This window comes from Panicum virgatum, chromosome 7K (assembly GCF_016808335.1).
Source record: "Panicum virgatum strain AP13 chromosome 7K, P.virgatum_v5, whole genome shotgun sequence".
In the NCBI taxonomy this organism is placed as follows: Eukaryota; Viridiplantae; Streptophyta; class Magnoliopsida; order Poales; family Poaceae; genus Panicum; species Panicum virgatum.
Genome location: NC_053142.1, coordinates 27,469,705 through 27,496,021, shown reverse-complemented (window position 1 = coordinate 27,496,021; position 26,317 = coordinate 27,469,705). Strand labels below are relative to the sequence as shown.

The following is a 26,317-nucleotide window of genomic DNA, read 5'->3' as shown; positions in this document are numbered from 1 at the left end:
CTCTCCTCGCCTTAAGGTTTGACCGGCCCTTTCCCCTCAAACCCAAACCCTAGCTCTTTCCCCGTTCCCCATTGCCGTCGCCGTCCGAGCTCCGCCCTCGCCGTCGATTCGTCGTCTCCAGTGAGCCGTGGCTCGATTCCTCACGTGGGGAGCATCTTCTCCTTCTCCTCGCTCGATTCCCCTCCTTACCCGGCCTCTTTATTCGCCGTGTAGGGCCGCCAGCGAGCGCCTTCGCCCGCCACCGCCCGTCGCCGTCGCGGTCTTCTCTCGTCGCCTCTCTTCGCCGTCCACTTGTGGGGTGAGCTTCGCCTCGCCCTAGAACACCCCGTGCGCGCCTCCTTCGGCCCGTTCCGGCCCTGCTCTACCGCCGGAACACGGCCGTGCCGCCGCTGCGCCATGGTCGCTGCGTCGAAAGTCGAGTCGCGGACGGTCCGGCTCTTTGGAGCGGACAGTCCGCAAGTAACCCGCTGAAACCGAAACTGCCGGTTTTAGAAACCGGAACTTCCGGTTTTGGCCTGTCAAGTTCTAAAAACCAGAACATCCGGTTTTGAAAACGAAACTTCCGGTTTTGTCAAAATGGAATCTCCGATTTTGTCAGAGTTGCATATCCAAAATGTTGTTTCATGTACATCTTTTCGCGCATATCATTTCATGTAGTTTATTTTATGCATAAGCATAGCATCGCACTAATTCATGCATCGCATTCATGCATTATAGTGACCGAATCGTCGGAGAACGAACCCGTGGAGCCCGCCGAGTCCGTCGAGCCTGAACCCGGAGTCTAGTTCGCGGTCGAGCCTGAAGCTAACCGAGGCAAGCAGCTAAGCATGATTCCTTGCATCTATTTAATCTGAGTTAATTAGTTATCTCACCGGGTAATGTTGGGTTATATAGTATGTATGTATTGCATTCTTGTACCTATCTACGTGCATTATCCTTCCTTGATTTGTTATCCTCATCCTTGGCACTAGTTATCAGTTAATTACTTTACTTGACTAGATGCTAAGCTCTACTTAGAATACTTATATCGCTTGCTAGGAAGAAATGTCTTGTAGTATCACACTTATCGTTTATCATTGTTGCACTGGTTCGGCTTGGTGGTAAGAGTTTGGTAGCATCGAGATTCGAGCGGAATAGTAGGGCCTAGAGAATGAAGTCACATGGGCATAGTCCGCTTGGATTGATTAAGGACCGAGTGGATGACGTTGGTTTTGAGCACCTTTCCGTGCTACCACATATCCAATATAATGGTACGGATGAGCCAATTACCTTCTTTGACTTGATCATTGGGGCCCGGTCCCAGATACGTGGCCAAGGGCTATGCAGGGAGGCTTAGTGGGTCCCCGAGTGGAACTATGTATAGGAAAAATTTAGAGATATCCTCTGTGGAACTAAGTCTCCACGTGCAAGCTGGGCGTACCCTCAACGGTTGAGCCTTGTTGGGAACGGTTGACGTGAGTACCCCCTTGCCCGACGTGATTGGTTGGGTGAGTCGCATGGTCCTCGCGTCGTGTGGATAAAGTAGTACACCCTTATAAGGTTTGAATCAATTCGAATTGCCGCGCTCTCAGTTATGAGCATGCTCTTTATTCCATGAACTCGTAGAGTTACGGTCATGTTGAAGTGGGTTTTAGTAACTTGGGAATCACTATGTTATTCTTAATATGTTCTACTAAAATTTAATGGGGGTTCGGGCAACATTAATTAATTATGCTAGGTGTTGGTTTAGAGAGCTCATGCTTATGCAATAATTATTTAACCTTAAAGTTTTTACTTGAGCCTTTGCATGATCCTTATTTATTTAATCGCGTAAGTCTTGCGAGTACTTTTATACTCAGGGTGCTTCTAACCCTAATTGCAGGTGAATCGGAAGTGGTGTTCGGTCATTTCTACCCCGCCGTTCCAGGTACGGGGGAGGAGTAGGTCGTTGAGGCTGGGATGGTGTCCTTGAGCAAGACATCATCATCGTAGTAGGTTTTATCGTAATTGAACTCCGTGAGAGCATGTAAATATAATAATCTTTAAGTTTCTAAATAATATGGCTTCTGTGAGCCCTAGGCTTGTAATGGTGAATAGTGGAACCTTCCTATGTTGAACTTGTAATATTAAATTTCGAACTCGGTAATGTAAAAACTGCTCGTTGTGGTTCTTTGGTGATATATTCGATTGTACACGGTATGTGTATATGCTTATTCTGGGCGTATGTTGAAGCACATACCGGGACTACCGGATTTGATATTATTTTAGGCGAATGACGTGTCGGTTATTCGTGTCTCTACATGTGGGGTAACACGTGGCACGCTCTCTGGCAAGCACGTGTTAACTCTCATCTGGAAGTTAGTGACTGTCGGTTCGCTTAAAATAGTATTAAATTGGGCGGTTCTCACAACGGGTATCAGAGCTGAGGTTTCCATAAAGTGAACCTAAAATTGGCTTAGCGGGTTGAGAGTAAAATAAAATTTGATCACTTACACTAAAGATTTATTTTTGTTAAAAAGTTGAACTTAAGGTAAGATGCTACCTTTCTTCTTTGGTCTTAGAGCTAATTCTTCCTTATTGCTTTACTGGTTTAATTGAGATATGCTTAACCCCTCTTGTCTGTATGAGTAGCGGGAGCGTAGAAAAACCCTTACCTGCTGGAAACCTTTTGAGCCGTTTATCGGGGTTGAGAAGGTGGGAATCACTAATTGTCCTGAGTACTAGTAGGAGGGTTGTAGCGCTGCTGGGCAATGCGGTTGTTTTGGGTCGTAAGTGAGCGCTAGAACATTAAGGCGTGCTCACGATGTGAGGATACGCCATGTTGCATTCATATCTCGCATGCATGCATACTCTCTTTTCTGGTCTCCAAATCCATACTCAGTTAATCTAGTGTGCTACTGTCAAGATCTCGCTTAGTCGGTTCTTGTTAATCTTAGTGGGCCAAATCTACCCTTTTTCTTAGATATGTTATCCTAGTGTTGGTTATGTGTTAGATTTTTATCTACACATTGTCTTTCCACCCTGCCTTTGAGTATCATTCTCTATCTTTCATTCCTGACCGCTGACCGTTTTGTTTATTAACAGGATGGTGTTGCATTCGGGAATCGAGAGGGATGGTGCTAATGGTTCAAGTGGCAATAACAACCGCAACAACGAGGTTCCCCTTCCAAATCCTCTCGTTCACCCAAACCTCGCGGACGTCCTGGCCTGGCAAACTGAACTTATGGCAGCCATAGTCAATCAAATGGGCAATGCCGGCAATCATGGCCCAGGAGCTGAGCCTCAAGTGAACAGGTTCGGGGATTTCTTCCGTACCAATCCTCCCGTGGCTCCAAAGATCCTCTTGATGCGGATTTCTGGCTCAATATCATTGAAGAGAAGCTTGGTCTTATTGAGTGTGAGCCATATGAGAAGGTTTTATTTGCTGCTCATCAACTGCATGACGCCCCTGGGGCTTGTGGAGGAACTTCAAGTCTTCTCACCCTGCTAACCACCGTTTCACATGGGAAGAGTTCCGTACGGCTCTTCGCTCCTTCCATATCCCCAAGGGTATAATGGATATCAAGAAGAAAGAATTTCTGAATCTTACTCAAGGAAATCGTGATGTGATGGCATATGTGAATATCTTCAACATTCTCTCCCAATATGCACCTGAAGAAGTGGCCACCGATGCCAAGAAGCAAGAACGCCTGTATGATGGGCTTTCTGAAGAATTGCAATACAAGCTCTCCACTACCAAGTTTGAAGACTTCAATGACTTGGTGAATATCGCCATCAGAGCTGAGCATAACATGAAGAATCTTGAGGCCAAGAACAAGCGTCCCGCTCCTACCTCGGCAGGCGGTAGCTCCTCACGTCCACGTCTGGGGCCTTCTCCTCTTCCACCTCGGGCGCCGGGAGCTCAACCTCCCCGTCCTATGTGTATTGTGCGTAATCCTCAACCTCATCAAGGACAAGCTCCTAGGCTAGTCAATGCCTATTGGAGCAACCCAAGTGTTGCCGCAAAGGGCCCGTGTTACAATTGTGGTGGCACAGGCAATTTCTCCAGGGATTGTCCCTCTCCGAGGCATGGCGGTGCCTTCAATGCACCCAGGCCCATAACCCTCTACCTCAAGCACAGCGCCAAGAAGCCAAGCCACAACAAGCTCCTAAGCGTGGCTGTCTCAACTACACCACCGCTGAGGAAATTCTGGAGAATGCTGAAGTTCTCATGGGTACGCTCCTGATCAATTCTCACCCTGCGATGGTTCTTTTTGATTCTGGAGTAACTTTTTCATTTATCAATAAGAAATTTATGCTGCATAGTAAGCTTGAGATGCAAAACATACAAGTGCCGTACTATATAGAATCACCGGGTGGAGAGATCATTTCTGGAAACTTTGTGGATAGGGTTCCAATTCTCATTGAGGGAGCTACTTTTCAAGCTAATCTTCTCGTCCTAGATCAGATGGGTTTAGATGTAATTCTTGGGATGAATTGGTTGGGTAAGCATGATGGAGTCATCAAATGTGAGCCCCACACTATTGATCTTTTGCATCCCTCCAGAAAGAGAGTTCTACTCTCTCTTGCCAAGACGGAATCTTGTTTATATGCCTTGCCGAGTACTAAAGCTACAATATTGGAAGATATTCCTATGGTATGTGAATATCCAGATGTCTTTCCGGAAGAATTACCGGGTATGCCTCCTGATCGTGAGGTGGAGTTCGTCATAGAGCTCATGCCCGGGACTGCTCCTATCTCTAAACAGCCTTACCGAATGCCTCCCAATGAGTTGAAGGAATTGAAGAAACAACTCAAGACTTTATTGGACAAGGGTTTTATTCGTCCGAGCTCCTCTCCTTGGGGATGCCCGGCTCTCTTTGTGAAAAAGAAAGATGGTAGTTTGCAGATGTGCATTGATTATCGTCTGTTAAATGAGGTCACCATCAAGAACAAATATACTCTTCCTCGGATTGATATCTTATTTGATCAACTCTCGGGAGCTCGTTATTTCTCCAAAATTGATTTAAGGCTGGGTTATCATCAAATCAAGATTCGAATGGAGGACATTCCAAAAACGGCTTTCTCTACTAGATATGGCATCTATGAATTCACTGTCATGTCCTTCGGCCTCACCAATGCTCCGGCTTATTTCATGTATCTGATGAATAGCATCTTCATGGAGAAACTTGATGTCTTTGTGATCATCTTTATTGATGATATTCTTATTTATTCCCAGACCCAGGAAGATCATGCTCGTCATATTCATATTGTCCTTCAAAAACTGAGAGAACATCGTCTTTACGCCAAGTTCAGCAAATGTGAGTTTTGGCTTGAAAAAATATCCTTTCTCGGTCATATTCTTTCTAAGGATGGTATTGCTGTGGATCCTGGCAAGGTGCAAGATGTCCTCGATTGGAAGCAACCTCAAAATATTTCTGAGATTCGGAGTTTTCTTGGACTTGCGGGATATTACCGCCGGTTCATTTAGAACTTTTCGAAAATTGTGAAGCCAATGACTGAGTTATTGAAAAATGGAGTTAAGTTTGAGTGGACTCAAGCTTGTGAAGAAGCTTTCCAAACTCTTAAGGATCGTCTCACTACCGCTCCTGTTCTTACTCAGCCAAATATTTCTAAGAGCTTCGATGTTTATTGCGATGCTTCTCGCATCGGCCTTGGCTGTGTTCTTATGCAAGAAGGCCGAGTAGTGGCCTATGCTTCTCGTCAACTCAAGCGACATAAAGAAATTATCCTACCCATGATTTAGAGCTTGCGGCTATTGTCCATGCTCTAAAGATATGGCGTCACTATTTGCTTGGCAATCATTGCAATATCTACACCGATCACAAGAGCCTCAAGTACATTTTCACTCAATCTGATCTTAACATGAGGCAACGTCGATGGCTTGAATTAATCAAGGATTATGATATTGAAGTGCACTATCATCCCGGTAAGGCGAATGTTGTCGCCGATGCACTAAGCCGGAAGGCTCAATGCAACTGCTTGACCATAGCTCCTCCTGTGCATACTCTTTGTGACGATCTCCGGAAACTTGAAATTTCCATAGTCAAAGAAGGCTATCTTGCTACTCTCACGGTCAAATCTGACCTTTATGACCAAATTAAGGAGGCCCAAAAGAAGAATAAGGGTATGGCTCGAATTCGGGAATTAATGGAGGGCAAAGCTCGATGCTTCTCTACGGATAATGAAGGAGTTCTATTCTTTCGGAAGCGTATTATGGTACCAAAGGATCATAACCTCAGGCGAATTATCCTTGATGAAGCCCATAGTTCTCAATTTTCTATTCATCCAGGCAGTACCAAAATGTATCAAGATCTCAAGCAAAAATTTTGCTGGACTCTCATGAAGCGAGAAATCGCTCGGTACGTCTCTGAGTGTGATGTTTGTCAAAGGGTTAAGGCCGAACATCTCAAACCTGCCGGTACTCTCCAACCCTTGCCTATCCATCATGGAAGTGGGAAGAAATCGGAATGGATTTCATCACCGGGTTACCCAGGTCTTCTCAAGGATATGATTCTATATGGGTAATCGTGGATCGTTTAACAAAGTCGGCTCATTTTCTTCCGGTCAAGACCACTTATCTCGTCAAGCAATATGCGGAGTTGTACCTTACCCGCATCATTTGTCTTCATGGTGTTCCTAAGAAAATTGTCTCGGATCATGGCCCTCAATTTGTTGCTCACTTTTGTAGAAGTCTTCATGAAGCCATGGGAACTGATCTCACCTATACTACTGCTTATCATCCCCAAACTGACAGACAAGCTGAGAGAGTCAATAAAATCTTAGAAGACATGCTACGAGCCTGTGCTCTCATATATGAAAAGAAATGGGTTACTTGCTTGCCATTTGCAGAATTCTCCTACAATAATAGTTATCAAGCAAGTATCAAAATATCTCCTTTTGAAGCTCTTTATGGAAGACTGTGTAGAACTCCGATCAATTGGTCTGAATCTGAAGAAAGACCTTTCTTTGGTCCAGACTTGGTGAAAGATGCCGAAGAACAAGTCAGGATTATCCGTGAGAATCTTCGCATTGGTCAATCTCGCCAAAAGACTTATGCCGATCGTCACCACCGAGAACTCCATCTTAAGATTGGCAATTATGTCTATCTCAAGGTTTCTCCATTTAAGGGCACTCATTGTTTTCAAGTGAGAGGAAAGTTAGCACCACGTTATGTGGGACCTTTTCGGATCACCAAGAAAGTTGGAGCAGTGGCTTATCAGTTGGAACTCCCTCAATCACTCTCCGCAATACACAATGTCTTCCATATCTCTCAATTGAAGCAGTGTCATCGTGTTCCAAATGACGACGTCGACCTAGAGTCACTTGACCTTCAACCGGGTCTTACCTACGAAGAACACCCAATTGCCATTCTTGACCGAGATGAAAGAAAGGTGAAGCGTAACATGGTGAAGTTTATAAAGGTTCAATGGAGCAATCGTTCCGAAGACGAAGCCATGTGGGAGCGTGAAGATCAGATACGTCAAGAATACCCTGAATTCTTCTCTAATGAGTAAGTTCTATCTCTACCACACCCTTGCATTAGTACATCATCTCCTAGATCTTTATCTCGTCTAGCTTGGAGTTTTATCCTTTCATCTCTATCTATCTAAATCTCGGGACGAGATTTCTTTAAGGGGGGTAGATTGTAACATCCCGGGGTGAAAACTTCAAAAACCGGAACCTCCAGATTCCAAAAACCAGAACTTCCGGTTTTACTCTGCTTCGTGGGCAGAGCACGAATCGCGGCGCGCCGCACGTCGCCACCGCCGCCGGCCATCCTAAAGACACGCGTCGGCCATCCTCGGCTGCCATGCCACCCCCTCACTCCTCTCCTCGCCTTAAGGTTCGACCGGCCCTTTCCCCTCAAACCCAAACCCTAGCTCTTTCCCCGTTCCCCATTGCCATCGCCGTCCGAGCTCTGCCCTCGCCGTCGATTCATCGTCTCCGGTGAGCCGTGGCTCGATTCCTCACGTGGGGAGCATCTTCTCCTTCTCCTCGATCGATTCCCCTCCTTACCCGGCCTCTTTATTCGCCATGCAGGGCCGCCGGCGAGCGCCTTCGCCCGCCACCGCCCGTCGCCGTCGTGGCGTTCTCTCGTCGCCTCTCTTCGCCGTCCACTTATGGGGTGAGCTTCGCCTCGCCCTATAACACCCTGTGCGTGCCTCCTTCGGCCCACTCCGGCCCTGCTCTGCCGCCGAAACACGGCCGTGCCGCCGCTGCGCCATGGTCACCGCGTCGAAAGTCGAGTCGTGGACGGTCCGGCTCTTTGGAGCGGACAGTCCGCAAGTAACCCGCTGAAACCGGAACTGCCGGTTTTAGAAACCGAAACTTCCGGTTTTGGCCTATCAAGTTCTGAAAACCGGAACATCCGGTTTTGAAACCGGAACTTCCGGTTTTGTCAAACCGGAATCTCCGATTTTGTCAGAGTTGCATATCCAAAATGTTGTTTCATGTACATCTTTTCGCGCATATCATTTCATGTAGTTTATTTTATACATAAGCATAGCATCACACTAATTCATGCATCGCATTCATGCATTATAGTGACCGAATCGTCGGAGAACGAACCCGTGGAGCTTGCCGAGTCCGTCGAGCCTGAACCCGGAGTCCAGTTCGCGGTTGAGCCCGAAGCTAACCGAGGTAAGCAACTAAGCATGATTCCTTGCATCTATTTAATCTGAATTAGTTAGTTATCTCACTGGATAATGTTGGGTTATATAGTATGTATGTATTGCATTTTTGTACCTATCTACGTGCATTATCCTTCCTTGATTGGTTATCCTCGTCCTTGGCACTAGTTAGTCAGTTAATTACTTGACTAGATGCTTAGCTCTGCTTAGAATACTTATATCGCTTGCTAGGAAGGAATGTCTTGTAGTATCACACTTACCATTTATCATTGTTGCACTGGTTCGGCTTGGTGGTAAGAGTTTGGTAGCATCGAGATTCGAGCGGAATAGTAGGGCCTAGAGAATGAAGTCACATGGGCATAGTCCGCTTGGATTGATTAAGGACCGAGTGGATGACGTTGGTTTTGAGCACCTTTCCGTGCTACCACATATCCAATATAATGGTACGGACGAGCCAATTACCTTCTTTGACTTGATCATTGGGGCTTGGTCCCAGATATGTGGCCAAGGGCTATGCAGGGAGGCTTAGTGGGTCCCCGAGTGGAACTATATATAGGAAAATTTTAGAGATGTCCTCGGTGGAACTAAGTCTCCACGCGCAAGCTGGACGTACCCTCAACGGTTGAGCCTTGTTGGGAACGGTTGACGTGAGTACCCCCTTGCCCGACGTGATCGGTTGGGTGAGTCGCATGGTCCTCGCGTCGTGTGGGTAAAGTAGTACACTCTTGCAAGGTTTGAATCAATTCGAATTGCCGTGCTCTCGGTTATGAGCACGCTCTTTATCCCATGAACTCGTAGAGTTACGGTCATGTTGAAGTGGGTTTTAGTAACTCGGGAATCACTATGTTATTCTTAATATGTTCTACTAAAATTTAATGGGGGTTCGGGCAACATTAATTAATTGTGCTAGGTGTTGGTTTAGAGAGCTCATGCTTATGCAATAATTATTTAACCTTAAAGCTTTTACTTGAGCCTTTGCATGATCCTTGTTTATTTAATCGCGTAAGTCTTACAAGTACTTTTGTACTCAGGGTGTTTCTAACCCTAGTTGCAGGTGAACCGGAAGTGGTGTTCGACCACTTCTACCCCACCGTTCCAGGTACGGGGGAGGAGTAGGTCGTTGAGGCTGGGGTGGTGTCCTTGAGCAAGACATCATCATCGTAGTAGGTTTTATCGTAATCGAACTCCGTGAGAGCATGTAAATATAATATTTTTTAAATTTCTAAATAATATGGCTTCCGTGAGCCCAAAGCTTGTAATGGTGAATGGTTAAACATTCCTATGTTGAACTTGTAATATTAAATTTCGAACTCTGGTATTGTAAAAACTGCTCCTTGTGGGTCTTTGGTGATGTATTCGATTGTACGGTATGTGTATATGATGATTCTGGGCGTATGTTGAAGCACATACCGGGACTACCGGATTTGATATTATTTTAGGCGAATGATGTGTCGGTTATTCGTGTCTCTAGATATGGGGTAACACGTGGCACACTCTCTGGTAAGTACGTGTTAACTCTTATTTAGAAGATAATAACTGGCGGTTCGATTAAAATAATATTAAATTGGGCAGTTCTCACACAGCTGAAAAGGCATCAGGCAACATGTTCCAAAAAAAACTCATCAGGCAACAAACCAGATCTTCTTCTGATTGGCACAGGTTCCGAGCTTGAGATTGCAGAAAAAGCAGCAGATGAGCTGAGGAAACAGGGGAGAACCGTACGAGTTGTTTCACTTCTTTGCTGGGAATTGTTTGAATAGCAGACGGAGAAGTACAAGGAAAGTGTTCTCCCAAGTGAGGTTACTTCTAGGATTAGCATTGAGGCTGGGGTCACATTTGGATGAAGCTAGGATTTTCTCCATTACCTGTTTAATCTCGGTACCCCTTCTATATTAAAAATATAAGGTATTTTAGTTTGTTCTAAATCAAAACATTCTAATTTAACTAATTTTATAGAAAAGAGCAACAATGTTGTAAATATTAAATAGGAATAATTAAAACTATAAATATATTTTTATTTATATTAAATATATTTTTATAATTTACAGTTCGTGGGACGGCGGACGTCAAAAGAGTAAACGAATAAACACACGCATGCTTCTCGCATATGATCCTTCGAAACGTGACCCCTCGTATCCCGCGGAGGCTATATATCACGCGCCCTACAAAGAAATAAACCATCTCCTGTAGGATTTGCGCATGTGTGATTTGACAAATTCAACCCATTACCACATTTGCACCGGTTACCGTGCATCTTTCTCTTTGTTTTCTCATGGCCCAAGGTGCTAGTCCAGAGCCCCACGTCTTTCTGCTACATGTTGCTAGTTGATGTGCTACGCACACATGAAGCTGGGATGTCTCTCTGCTACATGCTGCTAGTTGACATGCTACGCACACATGAAACTGGGATGCCATCACATGTTACATACAAGAAAGAAATATGTAGCCTTGTTGTTTCTCGTTTCATTTTTTCTGCACTTTTTTTCATCAAGTAATAATAGTTTGGTTTCTCCCATCTATTTTTCCCTTCCCTCACACACTTTCTCTTTTATCTATTGTACAAATCTTTTTAGTCTTATTTATTTTATTTTTATTTATTTTATTTTCCCTTATATTTGCTTACTTATTTTTCTTCTATTCCTAAGTAGATGTTTTCTCTATTTTATAACCCATTTCATTCTTCTTCGTTTCCCATATCTATATAATTTCATAAAAGTCTAAAGGTGGGTAGCACACATGTTTTCTAACTTTTTTCATTCTCTTTCATGTATTCTTTTTCATTCTTTTATCCTTCCACTTTTTCCTTCCATAATTTTCTTTTATTTTTTTGTCTTTTGTTATTTTTCTCTTTTTAACATATTTTTCTTCTTTCTTCTTTTTCCCCTTTTGTTTTCAGTTTTCTTCGTTGAATTTTACGTTGACTTCTTCTGCCAATAAAAATAAATTGTTCGTTTTGGAGATTAAATTGTTCTGTGATGTTGATTAATTTGTTCGCTTTGTAGATTAAATTATTCCGCGATGTTAACTCACTTGTTCGTGATATTCATTTTTCATATCTATCCTATACAATTAAATACTCGCGATATATAATATTTTGTTCCTCGTACGTTATTATGTGTTCACTATATTTAATTTTTTATTTGTAAAAATAATTATTCATTCTCAGAACCCAAAATTAATTACCCAAAATTAATTATTTAGTTATAAAAATCTTGTCATAGAAAGATAATGGTACAATTCAAATTTATGACAAGAAATATAATGGTACAATCCAAATTTAATTTAGATGTATGGTTTAACAGTAATAATTTTTATTAGTTTGAATTTACATGCATATAGATGATGTTATCTTTGTTGTCTTTTTTATATGCATGCACAGAATTTCTCTGTTATTTAGCTGACACATGCATCACCCATTTTTTTGTTCGTGATGTTCCGTAGTGTACTATTATTATTTGTTCGTCGGATTTAATATTTTGTTCGCAAAGAGATATGTATTTGTTCGCTGTAGTCCATACGTTCTAGCTTTATCAAAAAAAAATGTTTAAAAAATAAAATCCTTCAAATATAGTCAAGTGTGGTCTTGTTTTGAAGATCTTGACGTAAGAAATATGATGCTGCAATCAGAATTTAATTTAGATATTCCCTCCGAAACTTATGGATTTTTTTTCAAACATGTTTCCAAGTTGATAATGTTATTGTTTTGTCTTATCTGCATGCATACAATGTCTTTTCTCTTTTTATGCACAAACAGTCATATTTATTGGGCTGAAATATGGTCCACTTCATATACAATCGGTTTTTCAGGCGATGGTGGGAAATGTATCGCCTTAAGTGACATACAACCGACCCCTCCTATCCTTCCACTCCGAACCGGAAACTGGAAAGAAAATAAACAGAATAATAAATAAAACGTGACCCACCATCGGGCATCGGCCAATGTTTTAAATCGCCGGCTAAGACGTTTAGCGGCAGGACTGCCGTTACGGCGTTTAGCGTGCTATGGCCGACATTTAGCGGGCTATAGCCGGTTTTAGCGGGCTAAATACCATAGCGGCTGCTCTTTCTATGAGCTATAGCGGTCTATAGTGGAAGTTATAGCCGGCTATTTAAAACTTTGGCATCAGCCCATGTACCCACCCACGGCCACGGCCCAAATGCTCTCATCAGCTGGCCGAGTACCCCTCCCAGCAGCCTCCCGACGCCTCCTGCCCCGATGCTGTTTTTGCGGTCGACCGCGCGGAGCGGTCGACGCGCTGCCCGCACACGTGGGGCTAGTGGCCCCCCCTCTTTACATATACCCTGCCTTTCCTAGTTTCAATTTTCACGTTCTCTTTTCTAACTTTTATGTTTATAATTTTAATCTTCAATGTTTTTTTTCTTTTGAATTTCTTTTATCTCGAAATTTTGTGTCAGAATATTTATCTCCAATTTCTCCATCTTAGAATCTTTTGCTTCGACTTTTTTTGGCCCCCAAATTTTTTCTTGTACAAAAATTTTGCACCACCACTTTTCTCTTCAAAATTTATGGATCTAAAAATATTTTAGTCCAAACTTTAATGTATTCTAATTTTTGTCTTCAAATTTTTTGTTTCTTTAATTTTTTTATCTTGAATTTTTTTGTGAAAACATTTATCTCCAATTTCTCTATCTCAGAATCTTTTGCTTGGACTTTTTGGCTCCCAATTTTTTTCTTGTACAAAAATTTTGCGCCACGACTTTTCTCTCCAAAATTTGTCGATCTCAAAATATTCTTGCCCAAACTTTTACAGAAGCTTTCCGTTTAGAGTTTTTTTCTTTCGAATCTATTTCTCAAAGTTTTGTTTAGAATTGTTTGTATAAATTTGATTTTATTTGTATAAATCACCTGTGCTTGAATCACGTGTGCTGGGATATATCGACTGTGCGGACTCGAACTTCCGGGCGACCGCAAATTAGCGGCCCCCCGCCTCCTGCCCTCCTTCTGATTCCCCCCGCCGGCCGGCCGCGCTCGTCGCCTCTGGGGCTCGCCACCCCCCCTCCCCCCTCCCCCACCGCACGCAGGCCGGTGCAGAGCTCGCAGCTCGCGCAGGGCCGCAGGCAGGCTCCGGCCGCCAGCCACCAGCCGCCCGCGGCGCGCCCACGCCGCACAGCGCGCAGGCCGCAGGGGCGCCGCCGCGCTGCGCAGGCTGCAGGCGCAGGCCGCCCAGGGGGCAGGGCGCGCGCGCGCGCGCACCGAGCAAGAGCCAAGAAACCAGCCGCCAGCCTGCTAGGGAACCAAGGTGAGCAGGAGATTGAAAAATTTTATTCATAGTTCGTGAAACTATGTCATTGCAATTTGTGATTACTTATGGATTTGTGAAAAAAAAATAGCAGCAATGTAGATATGTAGTTATGAATTTTTTTCCTGAAACTTGAATACTTGTGCGTGTATTATCGTGCACTAGCGAGAATTACCTAATAGGAACTAGAGAAGTACACAACTGGCTACTATTCTACTTGTTCTCTTTCTCTTATTACAGTAACCTGTTCGGTTCTTCATGCCTTGATTGCAAGGTTTCTGTTTGGTTTTCCATCTTTATAGTTGTAGTAGGCAGAGCCATCTTTATAAAAGGAAAACAGAAGGAATGAATAAGGGTTGCTCTTCTTCCTCTTTTTCAAGTTTACTATTATTTTAAAATTTAGTTATGCTTCTCAACTCGTATATTGGTCTAAAAGTATCATAAAAGATACAAGAAAAGACTTCATAGATACAATTAGCAGTACTTCTATACAATTAGTCAATTTGTAATGTTATACTCAATTATACATGCCAAGTACCAGGATTAAGGCTGTTAAAAAAATTACCATTGTGAGTTTTTGAATATCCATGATCAAAATCCTGGGCCCACCCCTGCCGACCACCGGCCCGCCCGCCCGCCTCTCTAGTTCCCTCGCCTTGGAGGCCCCTGTTCCTCCCTATCCCCGCCCCGACAAGCGATCCACGAGTTGGGAGGTACTGCTCCGTGCGACCGTGCCTCACCCCTTCCGCCCGTCCCACTCCTTTCCTCCTCCTCTCTGGGTCTGATGCCCTAGGCGGCGGTTCCATGTTTTGATCTCGCCAGCCAGGTCTTGGGTAGGAATTGAGACTGTCTCCTGGAGACTACCGGACTAGATTGGAACTTTTTATGGTTTTCGCCCATACATTGTACTGGTTTTTTCTAGTTCTTTATTTTTTTAGCTGATTGTGATACTGATATCAGGGGATCAGCTCAGTTCCATTTTTAATAACGATGAAAAAAAATCAGTGCATGTGCAGCATTGCTCATTGAATAGTATTACCCACTTAGTACTTATGGGGGGCTAGGTTGGCAACCTGAAGTCTTCAATCAACTGTTGGCATATTGAGGCAGTAGTTAGTGGGGATGAAACGCCAGGATTCTTAGGAGGTCGTAGTAAGGGGAAATTTTGCCCTTTCTAGATGCAGTGAAGTTGATAAATATTTCTTTTAATTATCAGATACTGCATCTTAAGCAAAGTCATAGATTTAGAAGTTTATTTCTCTGTTGTAGGTGTAGCTATTATTTTTTAAAATTATCGTCGAATCTACTAGTTGGGCTTCGACATGGCAGCGTGATGTGATTTGTATTATACTGTGCCACGAATAAATCGGATGGTAATTCACCTGAGGGATGCATGATAAGTTTAGCTGTTTGGTTTCTACCATTTGACAATCTGAAATCTTTCTTGTTTCTGTTCAGGGCTTCAAGAAGGCTCTGCTTCTGCAAGCATGAGTACCATGAAGTTTTGCCGCGAGTGGTATGCACTCTCCTACATCGATCCTCTTCCTCTCTCTCTCTTTCACTGTCTTGATCATTGCCTCAAATAATATAATTAACTAATGATGGATGGACGTGCAGCAACAACATCCTGTACCCCAAGGAGGACAGGGACAGATGCACCATCTTCTTTGCATGTCGCAACTGCGAGCACCAGGTACAACCCATCAGCCTGAATATTTGCTCCACCAACAATCTGCTTGCTAGATACCGTTAAGTTACCATCTCATCAGTCCATTTATGCAAGAATGGCCCCTTCTTCATGGAAAGTAGTTACTACTTGAGCCACGAAGGATGATCTTTGACTGATATCTACATAAAGACATATTACATCTTGCCCTTTTCGATTGAGAATTGTATCTATGGATACTGCTGGTTTGCCAGTCTGTCTGTCCCCAATAATTAACTCTCGCTGTTCCACAGAACTTGCATGATTGGGTGGAATGAGCATGCATTACAATGCTCATGGGGGGTGGCTTGGTTGTTCCCCTTTCCCCAAATTCTAGTATTTTGGCCATACCAATGCCATGTATCCTTAAGTGCAACCTTGGCTATTGAATTCCCCCATGCACTGCATCTATCCAGGGCAAAAGCTAAACATAACTAGAACAACAATATGATTCTTATGCGTTTATCAAAAAACTCATCCCTGCTTCTGTTTTATTTATTCTGCACCTGTCCTCATTGCAGAAAGAAAAAACGCACTGAAAATTCTAGTACTCTACGTCTTTCAATGTTGGTTGTTCTGCTTTAATGAATGGGGAATTGAAGAATTTGCAATTCCTCAAACCTCCTTTTCTTCCGGCTACAAGTTAAGAATAACATTACTAATCCTGGTTTGATTCAGGAGGTCTCTGACAATAACTGCGTCTATCGGAATGAGGTGCACCACACTGCTGGGGAGCGAACACAGGTCTTGCAGGATGTAGCTTCTGACCCAACTCTTCCCAGAACCAAGACCGTCCGCTGCGCTCTCTGTGGGCACGGAGAGGCTGTTTTCTTCCAGGTCTTTTTTCTTCTTGTTTTGCCTCGGCTCATTTCCATGTGATGCTATCTGAATGACTTGTTAAATAAAACAGTATACTAAAATGCATCACTTTGTTAACGTTACAGTTGGATATTGCACCCCTCATTTTTTTTGCTGTTTCTGTCTCGTGCTGAGGCCTTCATCTATATCCTTGACATCATCGTGTCTTATGCAACAAGTCAGCAGTCAGATCCCAAAAAAAAACGTGGCCTTAAGATATAATTGTTATGTGCCCGAATAAGGGTCCCTTTTTGTGCACTAATGCTATTGAATGCCACTAGAGCGTACCATTCATGTTTCATTCTCTATTCTTCTGAACTAATGCATCTAAAGTTGAGCGATGTTTGTATTTAACTGATCCTGCTTGAATGTTTTGAGAAAATATTAAACCTGATGCTGTTTTTAATCTTTTTCAGGCTACGGCAAGAGGGGAGGAGGGGATGACCCTGTTCTTTGTGTGCTGCAGCCCTGATTGCGGTCACCGGTGGAGGGAATGATGCAGGAATGATGCGCAGAATACATATCTGTGCCCTTAATGTAGCATGCTCTGGAACTTCTAATCGCTATCCCCATTAGAGTTTGAAACTGAACTTGTAGAACTTGGTCTGTGATTTTCTTGGAACATACTTACAAGTCTTCACTTATCCTAGGGTTAATGAGAGAATGCTTATGCATTGTTACTTCTATGTGATATGTAGCTGCACGGCATGGTTGCAGTAGTGTTGGTCTCTGCAATCGTGTAGAGGCCTTGCCCCTTCAAGAAAACTGACAGATAAGGAGAATCGTAGCTAGCTATGGAAATGGATCGAATACGCATGAAATCAAATTCGGATATCGCTTTTTACCATATTTTAATTCGAATGCAGATACAAATATTCTCGAATATAGATGCAAAATGGATACCATGGATTCGGATTCGCATTCAGATATTTACTCAATTCAACGCGAAACGAATATCACTAAATTCGATGAGACAAATAAGATTTTGGTGCCAAGATCATCGATAGCCAAAGCGAATCAAAATCAAATTATACATCTAATAATTTTCCAAGTCATAGTTAATTAAAATAATTGGTGATAATATTTAGTACGTGCCAGATCAAGTGAAATAAATACAAAGAATGGTGGCAGCACCACAGCAGTACTCTGCACTCTCATTTGAGTAGGTCCCTCCTAACAGGCAAATACAGAGGTCCCTGATCAAAATACATGATACTGAGCTTGCAGATCAAAGTACATGTCATTTAGCTCATAGTAGTAGTGAACTGATAAAATTAAACAAAACACTTTCAGCAGTAGGCCGTGGCACTCCCAGCATGCCACCACTTTCTGCTAGCCTACACAGATTAGTCTGTTACAGAATGCAACCAATGGTCCAAGAAACATCCGGTGGTAGCTAATTTCAATCTATCGATATATAAACGAACAATCTATGGGTAACTCTGACATGGATACATCAGGTCGCCAAAAACAAATAGATAAGATATTTACTGAAACATACAAAAAACATGATCCGTGTGATACTTCTATTGTTAACAATGCGGGCATAAACCAAACATCAAAACTCTATGCTGTATGGTACAGCACTGTCTAAGAAACATTAGTCCGCAAAAAGGGGTTGCTGGAAATGAGTATTTACAATGCCATGTCAACACAAAAACTCACAACATGGATGAAAGAGGCCAGATAGGATGACCAGGTACATGAGTGGAACTTGCTATCTGTACCTCAACCTGCTATAATGGATGGACACAGGAGCGCCCTCACATCTGATCAACCGCCGAAGAAAGGGAAATAACACCATATAAAGGCTATACAAGGAGCAGCAGTACAAGCGATCCTTCCCTATTGGCCATTCTCGGGCGGTACGGTTGTCTTGCTCACTATGCCCTTGCTAAAATAGTCCGCAACGACAGAAAATCCGTCCTTCGAACCCCTCAACTGCCTGAAAAATAGGTCATGGTCCCTGGCGTTTTGTTCTAGCTTCTGCTTTGCCTCCATAATAGATCTATATTCAGGTGCACATTCCGGGCATTCTTTTTCGTTGTCCCCAAGGCAGCGGAGGTGGAATGAATGCATGCACATGAAATGGACAGCTGGAAGATCAAGGGTGAAAGTACAAGCTGTACACTTGCTGAGTTGGAAAACCTTTGCATTTGTCTTGAGATCTTCAATCTCCCTTTTCATCAACTCTGTCTCCTCCTGTAAAAAAAAGTAATGATTCACAGCATGTTCGATTTCCATCGTTGTAGATTATTCTTGCTACCAAGTTTCAAATATCCGCTCACAAATCATGCTACATCTGAAAAAGATTATGATGATCCCTCTTTCATACACAAGAAATAGAAAAAGATGTACTTGTGCATGTGCTTGTTATAGGACTGTTAATCTTTAGGCACGCTCAATTTGCATTATTAGTACGACTTCAAGTGAAACTCAGGTGTGGGTCATAGTCAATTTCAAGAATTTCATTGCTACCATGGAAATAATTTGGAGTACTGAACCATTTAGGGAGGTATTCACACAATTGCAAGCACCCAGGTTCGATTCGACCATGGGGAGAACTCCCCCTTTGTCTCACGAAAGGGGAGTGTTGACCTATTTAGGGAGGTACTCACACAAATGCGAGCAACCAGGTTCATGCCAACAACTGGAGGCTCTACCAACCAAGCTATTCTACCATAATTCTCCATATTAACCTCTGCGTGTTTCACATGAGAATCATTGCAGTTCAGAATCATATTTTAGCATATTATTAGGAAAAAAATGACTATGTCTAAAATAAGTATGAACAGTTCATCATATTATGATGTATGATTAAATAAAAGTAAAATAAAACTAGAAATTTAATAATATTACCATGGTGCATTGTACCCATAAGAGAATTTTAAAAATTCGGTGAACTGGGAGAATATGGTCCAATACATAGGTTTCTCACATGTAAAGGTAGCTGCTGAATGCTGAGAGTAACTAGTATATCATGATTGCAGGGTACAAGAGGAAAATAAAACAAATTGCTAGAACTGCATTTGAGGTAGCATCATCTCAAATAACACCCTCATGTAATGTGTTAATGCCAACAGCCAAACACCAATTTGCCACGTACTTTTTTTGAATTGATCTTGAATTGTATCTAAAACCATTATTTTTTTCTATCTTCGATTTATCGAAGAACCAAGAAATAGTAATGCCTTCTCCTAGATATTTTAAAGGTACTAAGAATGGCAATGGGAAACAAATGTCACAATAACTTCACAAATAAATTACTAACCTGATACTTGTCAATGGATTTTCTATCATCTTCAATTAACTTTGATTCTTGCTCAAGTTTGCGAGCAATGTAATCCTTGACAACTGAGAGCGTCAAAAATGGGTTTTTTGATAGTGTCTGTAGCACAACAATGGGAGGCACAACATCCTCCTTTTCAATGTAGGTCAAGACCTCTTTAACTTCTTTAGAGCAGTCTTCCCCGAGTTCCCCAAAATACTTCAACAGATCACCCCACAGAGATGGATCCCCTCCTTGAGACGAGTCCCCCAGCTTCTTGCAGCATGCAATTAAACCTTCGTGATCGTGAGCTTGCTTGTAACAACTAATAACTTCTTTGTAAAGTTTTAGTTTCTCATACAGAAAGAGCAATCCATCTTTGAATGCATGTGTATTACAAAGAATAAGAGCAAGATCAACATCATACAAAGGATCTTGCATCTCAGATGTCCAAGCAGATTTGAGTAATGCAAGCCCTTTCATCCTCCTATCAACAATATTCTTTGCTATTTTAGTATCTTCTTTTCCTAGATTTGATTTGTCTCTTGTTCCAGACTTATAGCCATTTGCAGTTTCCATACCATTCGTTTCTTTGGTATTGTGATTCTCAAAGCCATTTTCTTGTGAGATAGAAAGGAAGCTCAAATCATTTGAAATATAGAGCTCCAGAAGGGTGTTATGAATTTCTGTCTGCGCAGGTGAGTCCTTGACTGCTTTGATATAATTTTCCAGAAATTCCATAAGATATTGTGCGCTGTGCACAAATATATTCACAAAATCTATTGGCGATGGTATCATAAGCAAGTGCATGCTGTTTGAACCTCTTCTTGTTGTAGGATCTCCAAGATCGGTACAGAGCCTTAATAGTATTTCAACTGTTTCAGCAGGTCTATGTTCCACAAGAATTTTCCCATATTCTTTTACAGTAAGACCTGCTTGATTTGCCTCAAGACTAGATATATATTGCAGTGCCTCATCATATCTACCCAGATCCTCAAGTAAAATTTTCAAGTACAACTCATGCCTCCCGGCCTTTTTTGCCACAAACATAGCATGCTCATGATATCCAGCAGCACGGCATACTCTTATAGCAGTTTCCACATCAAACTTTATTTCACCTATCCCATCTTCATCTTTGATGAAATCGTTAAGTTTCTCCACATCTTTCAATTTGGTATAGCAGTTCAACAGAAGGGTGGTGTGGTCTTTGGATGCTAACCCTCTATCATGTAACTTCTCTAAATAATTTGTCAGGTTGTAGATGCGCTTTGCATCAAGGAACTTCTGTATAACATATGATGGTTCAAGATGACCAATTGTGTGGATATACTGGGACATAGCCTCATCATATTCCTGTTTCCCATACAGATGGTCACCATACTTTCGCAGAACCTCAGCAGTCGAAGCAGGATCAGCCTGCTGACTTTGTACAAGATTGATTGCAATTGTATAAAGATTTTTCTTGAACAACATGTCAAGCTTACTTTCCATGTCTTTCTCTCCAATGCACATAATCTTTTTGTCAGCCATAATAAGAATAATATAACCCCACTCACAGACCAAGTGTGAAACATCCCCCACAGGCATGCTATGTGCAATTAGACGATTCTTAAGGTCATAAACATTAAGGGTACCCTTCTGAGTCCTCTGATCTTCGATAATGCAAAGTAAGTAGCCTCGAAACCAACCTACGAACTTTTTCTCACCATCAAATGCCCAACAAGGACCCCTACCATCAACTTCATAGAAATACACAGCTTCAGGTCTACCGATAATTAGATCCTGTTGATTGAATATGCAATAAATCAAGTTTGCAGCTAGAAATATAAAACTCTAATAACAAATGTATTAGAACAACACAGGCCTGATAGATAAAGAAGTGCATGCGCAAGAAAGTAACCAATTGGCCCAAGCTATTAAACCAGCCTAAAGTTTCCTAATATCGTATACATTGTCTTGTGGACAAAACCACACAATCAATATCTGTAACAAATTGGATAGTGATTTAGTAGATTATGGGTCCCTTTTCAATATACTGAGACTATTTGGACAATTGACACACATTACCTGCCAAGAGTATCAGTTGCTGCAACAGCATTTTAGTTGGCAGGTTGCAGCAAATTTGAGGCTTACAATTAGGCGACGAATTAACTATGAAGTTTCAGCTAGTAAAACTTCTTCTGCTCATGAACTGTAACTAGCCTGCCTAAATTATTTTTAAGTCGTCCAATTAACCAAACAAGTAACAAATTCTAAAGCATATTAAATTACCCAAAAAATTGCAAACAGAATCCACAAAGCTATATGGTTAGAAAATTAGCAGAGGGACATGTGTAATCCATCCTTACCATTCGGTCACTCATTGCCACAGCATTAGTCTGGCAACCAATCTGATCAAGTGTTTGCCTCCTTGGTGGTTGAACATGCAAGTTGAACAAGGTTACAGAACTAGGAGTTACAGCAAAGAGCTGATGTGCTTGCCCCTCAACTCGGAAACCAAGGCCAGTGATAGGCAAACTAGTGCTGCCATCTGAAGCAGCCTCAACCTGCAACTTGAAGCGTGTAATACGCTCACGTGCAATGTCACCTTTGATGCAATAAATGAAACCATTGTCCAGTCCAATGGCAATTAACAGTATAGGTGGTGCTTCTTCTAGAACCATAAATGATGTAATCTGCAAAAGTCAGCAAAATAAGCCAATTAAACTAGAATCGCATGTTAACATTCATATAACATATGTGAATTTTTGTAATAAAAGATCATCTGAAATGCATTACATTGGGATCAAAATGAACTAGGAGAATTTACCTTTGCTTGAGGAAAGTGATCTGTGAAGACCCGCAAAATTTGAACACAGAAAGGAGCTGTTGTACTTGATCCCTCTTCTTGTACTTTGTCAAGGTCAAAAACCTTGAGACATATTGCTGATGACTGCGAAGACGACTGATCATCATCTCCAACGGTGACAAGAACATTCCTTTGCTGGTCACACAGAAAGGTAAGTTGTTATTAAGTATATGATGTAGGTGTAGTTATCACAATGATACAGTGCATAAATGTTTCACGGTGCAGTAACAGGAAATACATAGATTAGCAAATGATCTATGGTACTGGTACTGCTACTGAACCAAATGGCACTTTTTCCTTGAGAATAGGGAATTTGGTAGGCCAAAACAAATGAAATCATCGATGCTAAATGTTGATGTAATCAATTAATTCAACAATATACTTGTCCAATTTCCGATACAATTTTCTGGCATTGCTTCAGAACTCAGTAGCAGTGTAAAGACTTATGATTCTATCTAAGATTGGACTGCCTCACACCAGTTGGTCATCATAAGCAGCAGCTGATTTCAAGTCGTAAGAAGAAACATGCCAATTTTTTTTCTCATTTTGTTTCTAAATGCACCCCGATTACATATGTACCAGTTATAGACGACGCTAACTAGTACAGTACCAAGAAAGCTATCGACAAACCCAACAACTTCCCGAGGCGGAGAAAGAATCCCAACCGCAGCATCAATCAGATCGAGTCTGCGCGCCCCGTACCTTGAGCTGCTGGAGGAAGAGGACGGAGGCGGCGTGGGCTTGGAAGCCGTAGGAGAGGCGGAACCCGCGGTCGAGGAGCCCGACGGTGCCGTCGTCGCACCCCACCGCGACGCGGCCGCGGCCGCCCGAGCAGCAGGTGACGCGGCCCGCGATCTCGGCCGGCACGGCGGCGGCGGACGACCCTCCGCCCCCGCCCCCGCCGCGGCCGGCCGCCTTCTCCTCGAAGAACTCGAACTTGCGCCACTGGTACATGCCGGGCCGGCGCGGGGCGGCCGGATCGGGCGCCGGCGAGGCGGCTCGGGTGGGATCGGGCTCGGCGGTGGACGGGGGCGAGCAGGAGCGGAAGGGAGGGGGAGGCCGCGCGGTCGGACCCGAACGCGACACCGGCCTCCGTAAGAACTTTTCTGAAGGCACCCCGCTGACTGTTTTCCACTATTTTTTCAAGAGAAAAGGCAGAGGTTCGATGAATCAATGCAAATTTGCAACCGTCAGGTTTTCATCCTGCAGGATTCGTCACATTAGTTGCTGATATTTGCTCAAATTTATAGAAAAATACAAATATCTGCAATATCAGATTAATTTTATTAACTCCACCATGGAATATATATTAATAGTATGTGTTATTAGTGTTGTAGAAATTTATATTATATTTCTATGCTTGATAAAAGGTAGAGATTTTTGACTTAAAATAAAGGGTTTTGGATCTGTGATATTAATATTCTATCATATTTGAAGCGTGCTACTACTTCTTGACTAACTATGTCTATACCATTATAATTTCACACTTACTGGAAAAATATGTCTTTACATACTCTTTTGACTTGTTTATGAAATAATTTGGACCAAAATGCTCTTATCTTCACCCTCCCACTCCTATGTTTACCTCCGCTGCCATCCTGCTCCTCCTCCTCTCCGGCTACTTCGAGGTGTCCTCCATGTCCTCGCTCTCCATGGTAGCGCCCTTCCTTTCCGGCGCCGGCGCCACCCACTTCCCCACCACGCTCGACTCCGTCTGCTCCCGCGACCGGGGCCCCTTCACCTCCATTCTCAAGGCCTTCAACGCCTAGGACGCCTCCGTCGGCTGTCCCCGAATCCGCGCCAAGCTCAATGCCGCGGAGCCGCCCGCCACCATCGCCACCGCGGAGGCCTCTGCCTCCGCAGCCATCACCGGCGATGCGGCATGGGGCGGGGCCAGGTGTGAGGAGCTTAAGATGCGGCACGTCGGGATGCTAGTCAAGGGGTGGACGTGGATCCCTGACGTGCTCGACGGGGTCTACTCGTGTTGCTGCGGGGTCAGTTGCATATGGAGCACAAGTTTGTCCCCATCGTCAACCCTGATGCGCTGCTCTACGATGAGGGCCGGCGGCCACTCCGGTGGGCACTCGAGGATGGGGAGAAATGATCGAAGGTTGAACATGAAGCTATTTGATCCAAATTCTTTCATAAACACCTCTAAAAGAGTACGTAATGGCATATAGTGTGAAATTGTAATTGCAAAGATGTAATTACTCGAGAAGTAACTTCAAATAAGGAAGAACTATTTTGGCTCCATATATGGTTAAATTAATGTTTGATATTCTTTGCATAATGGCATCTAAAATGTTTTCTAAATTAAAGATAAGATAAAATTCACCCTAATTAGAAGATTGGAACCCTTATATATGTATGTATAGACAGTAAAAAATTATTCAAAATCAACGTGAATGTTTTTTTTTGAACTCAAAATTAACATGAATATTACAGGCGAGATAGAAAACGGGAAATAGCCGATTGAGGGACCGAAACTGGCGAATAGAGGGGGGTGAATGGGAGCCGATCAAAATTTCTTTTGAAATCGATCTGTCGGCCTATATCCCAAAAATCACCGCAAACCCTCAACCTAAGGTATGAGAGAATAGCTATGAACTAGCTATCTCACAACAGCACACCCTAGGAAACTTCGCGGAAGCAAAACGGGAAAAACTCCCCAAACAGCAGCACTGCTGAGTCAGACCGGTTTGACTGCTAGCATAGACCGGTCAGACCGGTTGGGCTGGAAACTGAATTTCCAGACCGGTCAGACCGGTCGCTCCTAGACAGCCCGCAACCAAAGCTTCAAATGGCAAATCTCGAGCAAACAAAGTCTAAATCCAATGAAACATGGAGGATACCTTCACAACTGTTCCATGAACATATCCTCAAGAGATCTTTCCCAAAAGATTAACAGATCGTGATAAATCAAGGGAAGATAAAAAATGATTGGGGTTTTCTCAAGAGCTCAAAATCTCCAATTCGTGTGAACTTGCGATTACAGGGGGTTTGGCACTAGGCTAGATGCATAGGAATCATCACAAAGAGTTCGGCAAAACACGAATCCACGGTTTTGATTCCTCTAAACACGAAACATCTCAAAAGAGGAGAAATCAAGTCCAAAACGCAAAAGAGGAAGGGAAGGACGAATACTCAGTGTACAAAGGTGAATCTCAAACGAATGTCATTCATTAACCTCAGAGGAATTCACCTATACAAAGGCTAGAGCCATCTGCCCATCATTCTACCCACTAATTTGAGAGATTAGCTAAACCCTAACCCTCATTTTGCGTTGGAGTCCTTGGCCCTAACCTGGAGCAGGAGGTAGGGGAAGGAAAAACGAAAAGGACTCAAGAAAACTCAAAGACTCAACCAGCCACGGGCTGGTGGGGGTATTTATACCCAGCTGCTGCGGCCAGACCGGTCAGACCGGTCCATGGGACCGGTCAGACCGGTCGGGTCTGCAGCAGCCCGCTGTACAGACTCAATCGACGGCGGAGTTTCTTTCTTCGACTCGAAGTTTTTGCTGCGATGCCGCCACGTCGACGAAGTTCCGGTCCGCGGTTTTGGAGGTTCCGCGAAACCCGGGTAGGTGGCCGGTTTTGAGAAAACCGCCAAAACACCTCGCGCGGGAAGATTCTCGCCTCCACGCCGTGGCCCTAGATGCCGTTGCCGCCTCGGTCTTCTGACGGCCCTAGACGCCGCCCGGCGCCCGTCACCTCCTCGCCCGCAGTGAGGCCCTAGACGCCGTCGACGCCCGTCGCCTCCGTCAGT

General features: G+C 43.2%; 2 protein-coding genes across 3 annotated transcripts; one reads left to right on the top strand and one right to left on the bottom strand.

Annotated features, from left to right (window-relative positions):
• Positions 1-13,609: 13,609 nt before the first annotated feature.
• LOC120640714 (DNA-directed RNA polymerases II, IV and V subunit 9B-like) lies at positions 13,610-17,155 on the top strand. Its single transcript, XM_039916629.1, has 5 exons — positions 13,610-13,873; positions 15,332-15,389; positions 15,491-15,566; positions 16,257-16,415; positions 16,853-17,155. The coding sequence occupies exons 2-5, from the start codon at positions 15,361-15,363 to the stop codon at positions 16,931-16,933; spliced, it is 345 nt and encodes a 114-aa protein (XP_039772563.1). The 5' UTR covers positions 13,610-13,873; positions 15,332-15,360; the 3' UTR covers positions 16,934-17,155.
• Positions 17,156-17,894: 739 nt separating this feature from the next.
• Positions 17,895-23,660, bottom strand: LOC120640713 (vacuolar protein-sorting-associated protein 11 homolog). 2 transcript variants are annotated; one of them, XM_039916627.1, is made up of 6 exons: positions 23,255-23,639; positions 22,628-22,687; positions 22,514-22,595; positions 22,053-22,379; positions 19,708-21,486; positions 17,895-18,638 (listed from the first exon to the last, which is right to left on the bottom strand). In XM_039916627.1, the coding sequence occupies exons 2-6, from the start codon at positions 22,678-22,680 to the stop codon at positions 18,282-18,284; spliced, it is 2,598 nt and encodes an 865-aa protein (XP_039772561.1). In that variant the 5' UTR covers positions 22,681-22,687; positions 23,255-23,639; the 3' UTR covers positions 17,895-18,281. The 2 variants fall into 2 exon arrangements, with proteins under 2 accessions (XP_039772561.1, XP_039772560.1); XM_039916626.1 differs by having other exon boundaries at positions 22,514-22,687; positions 23,255-23,660.
• Positions 23,661-26,317: the final 2,657 nt, after the last annotated feature.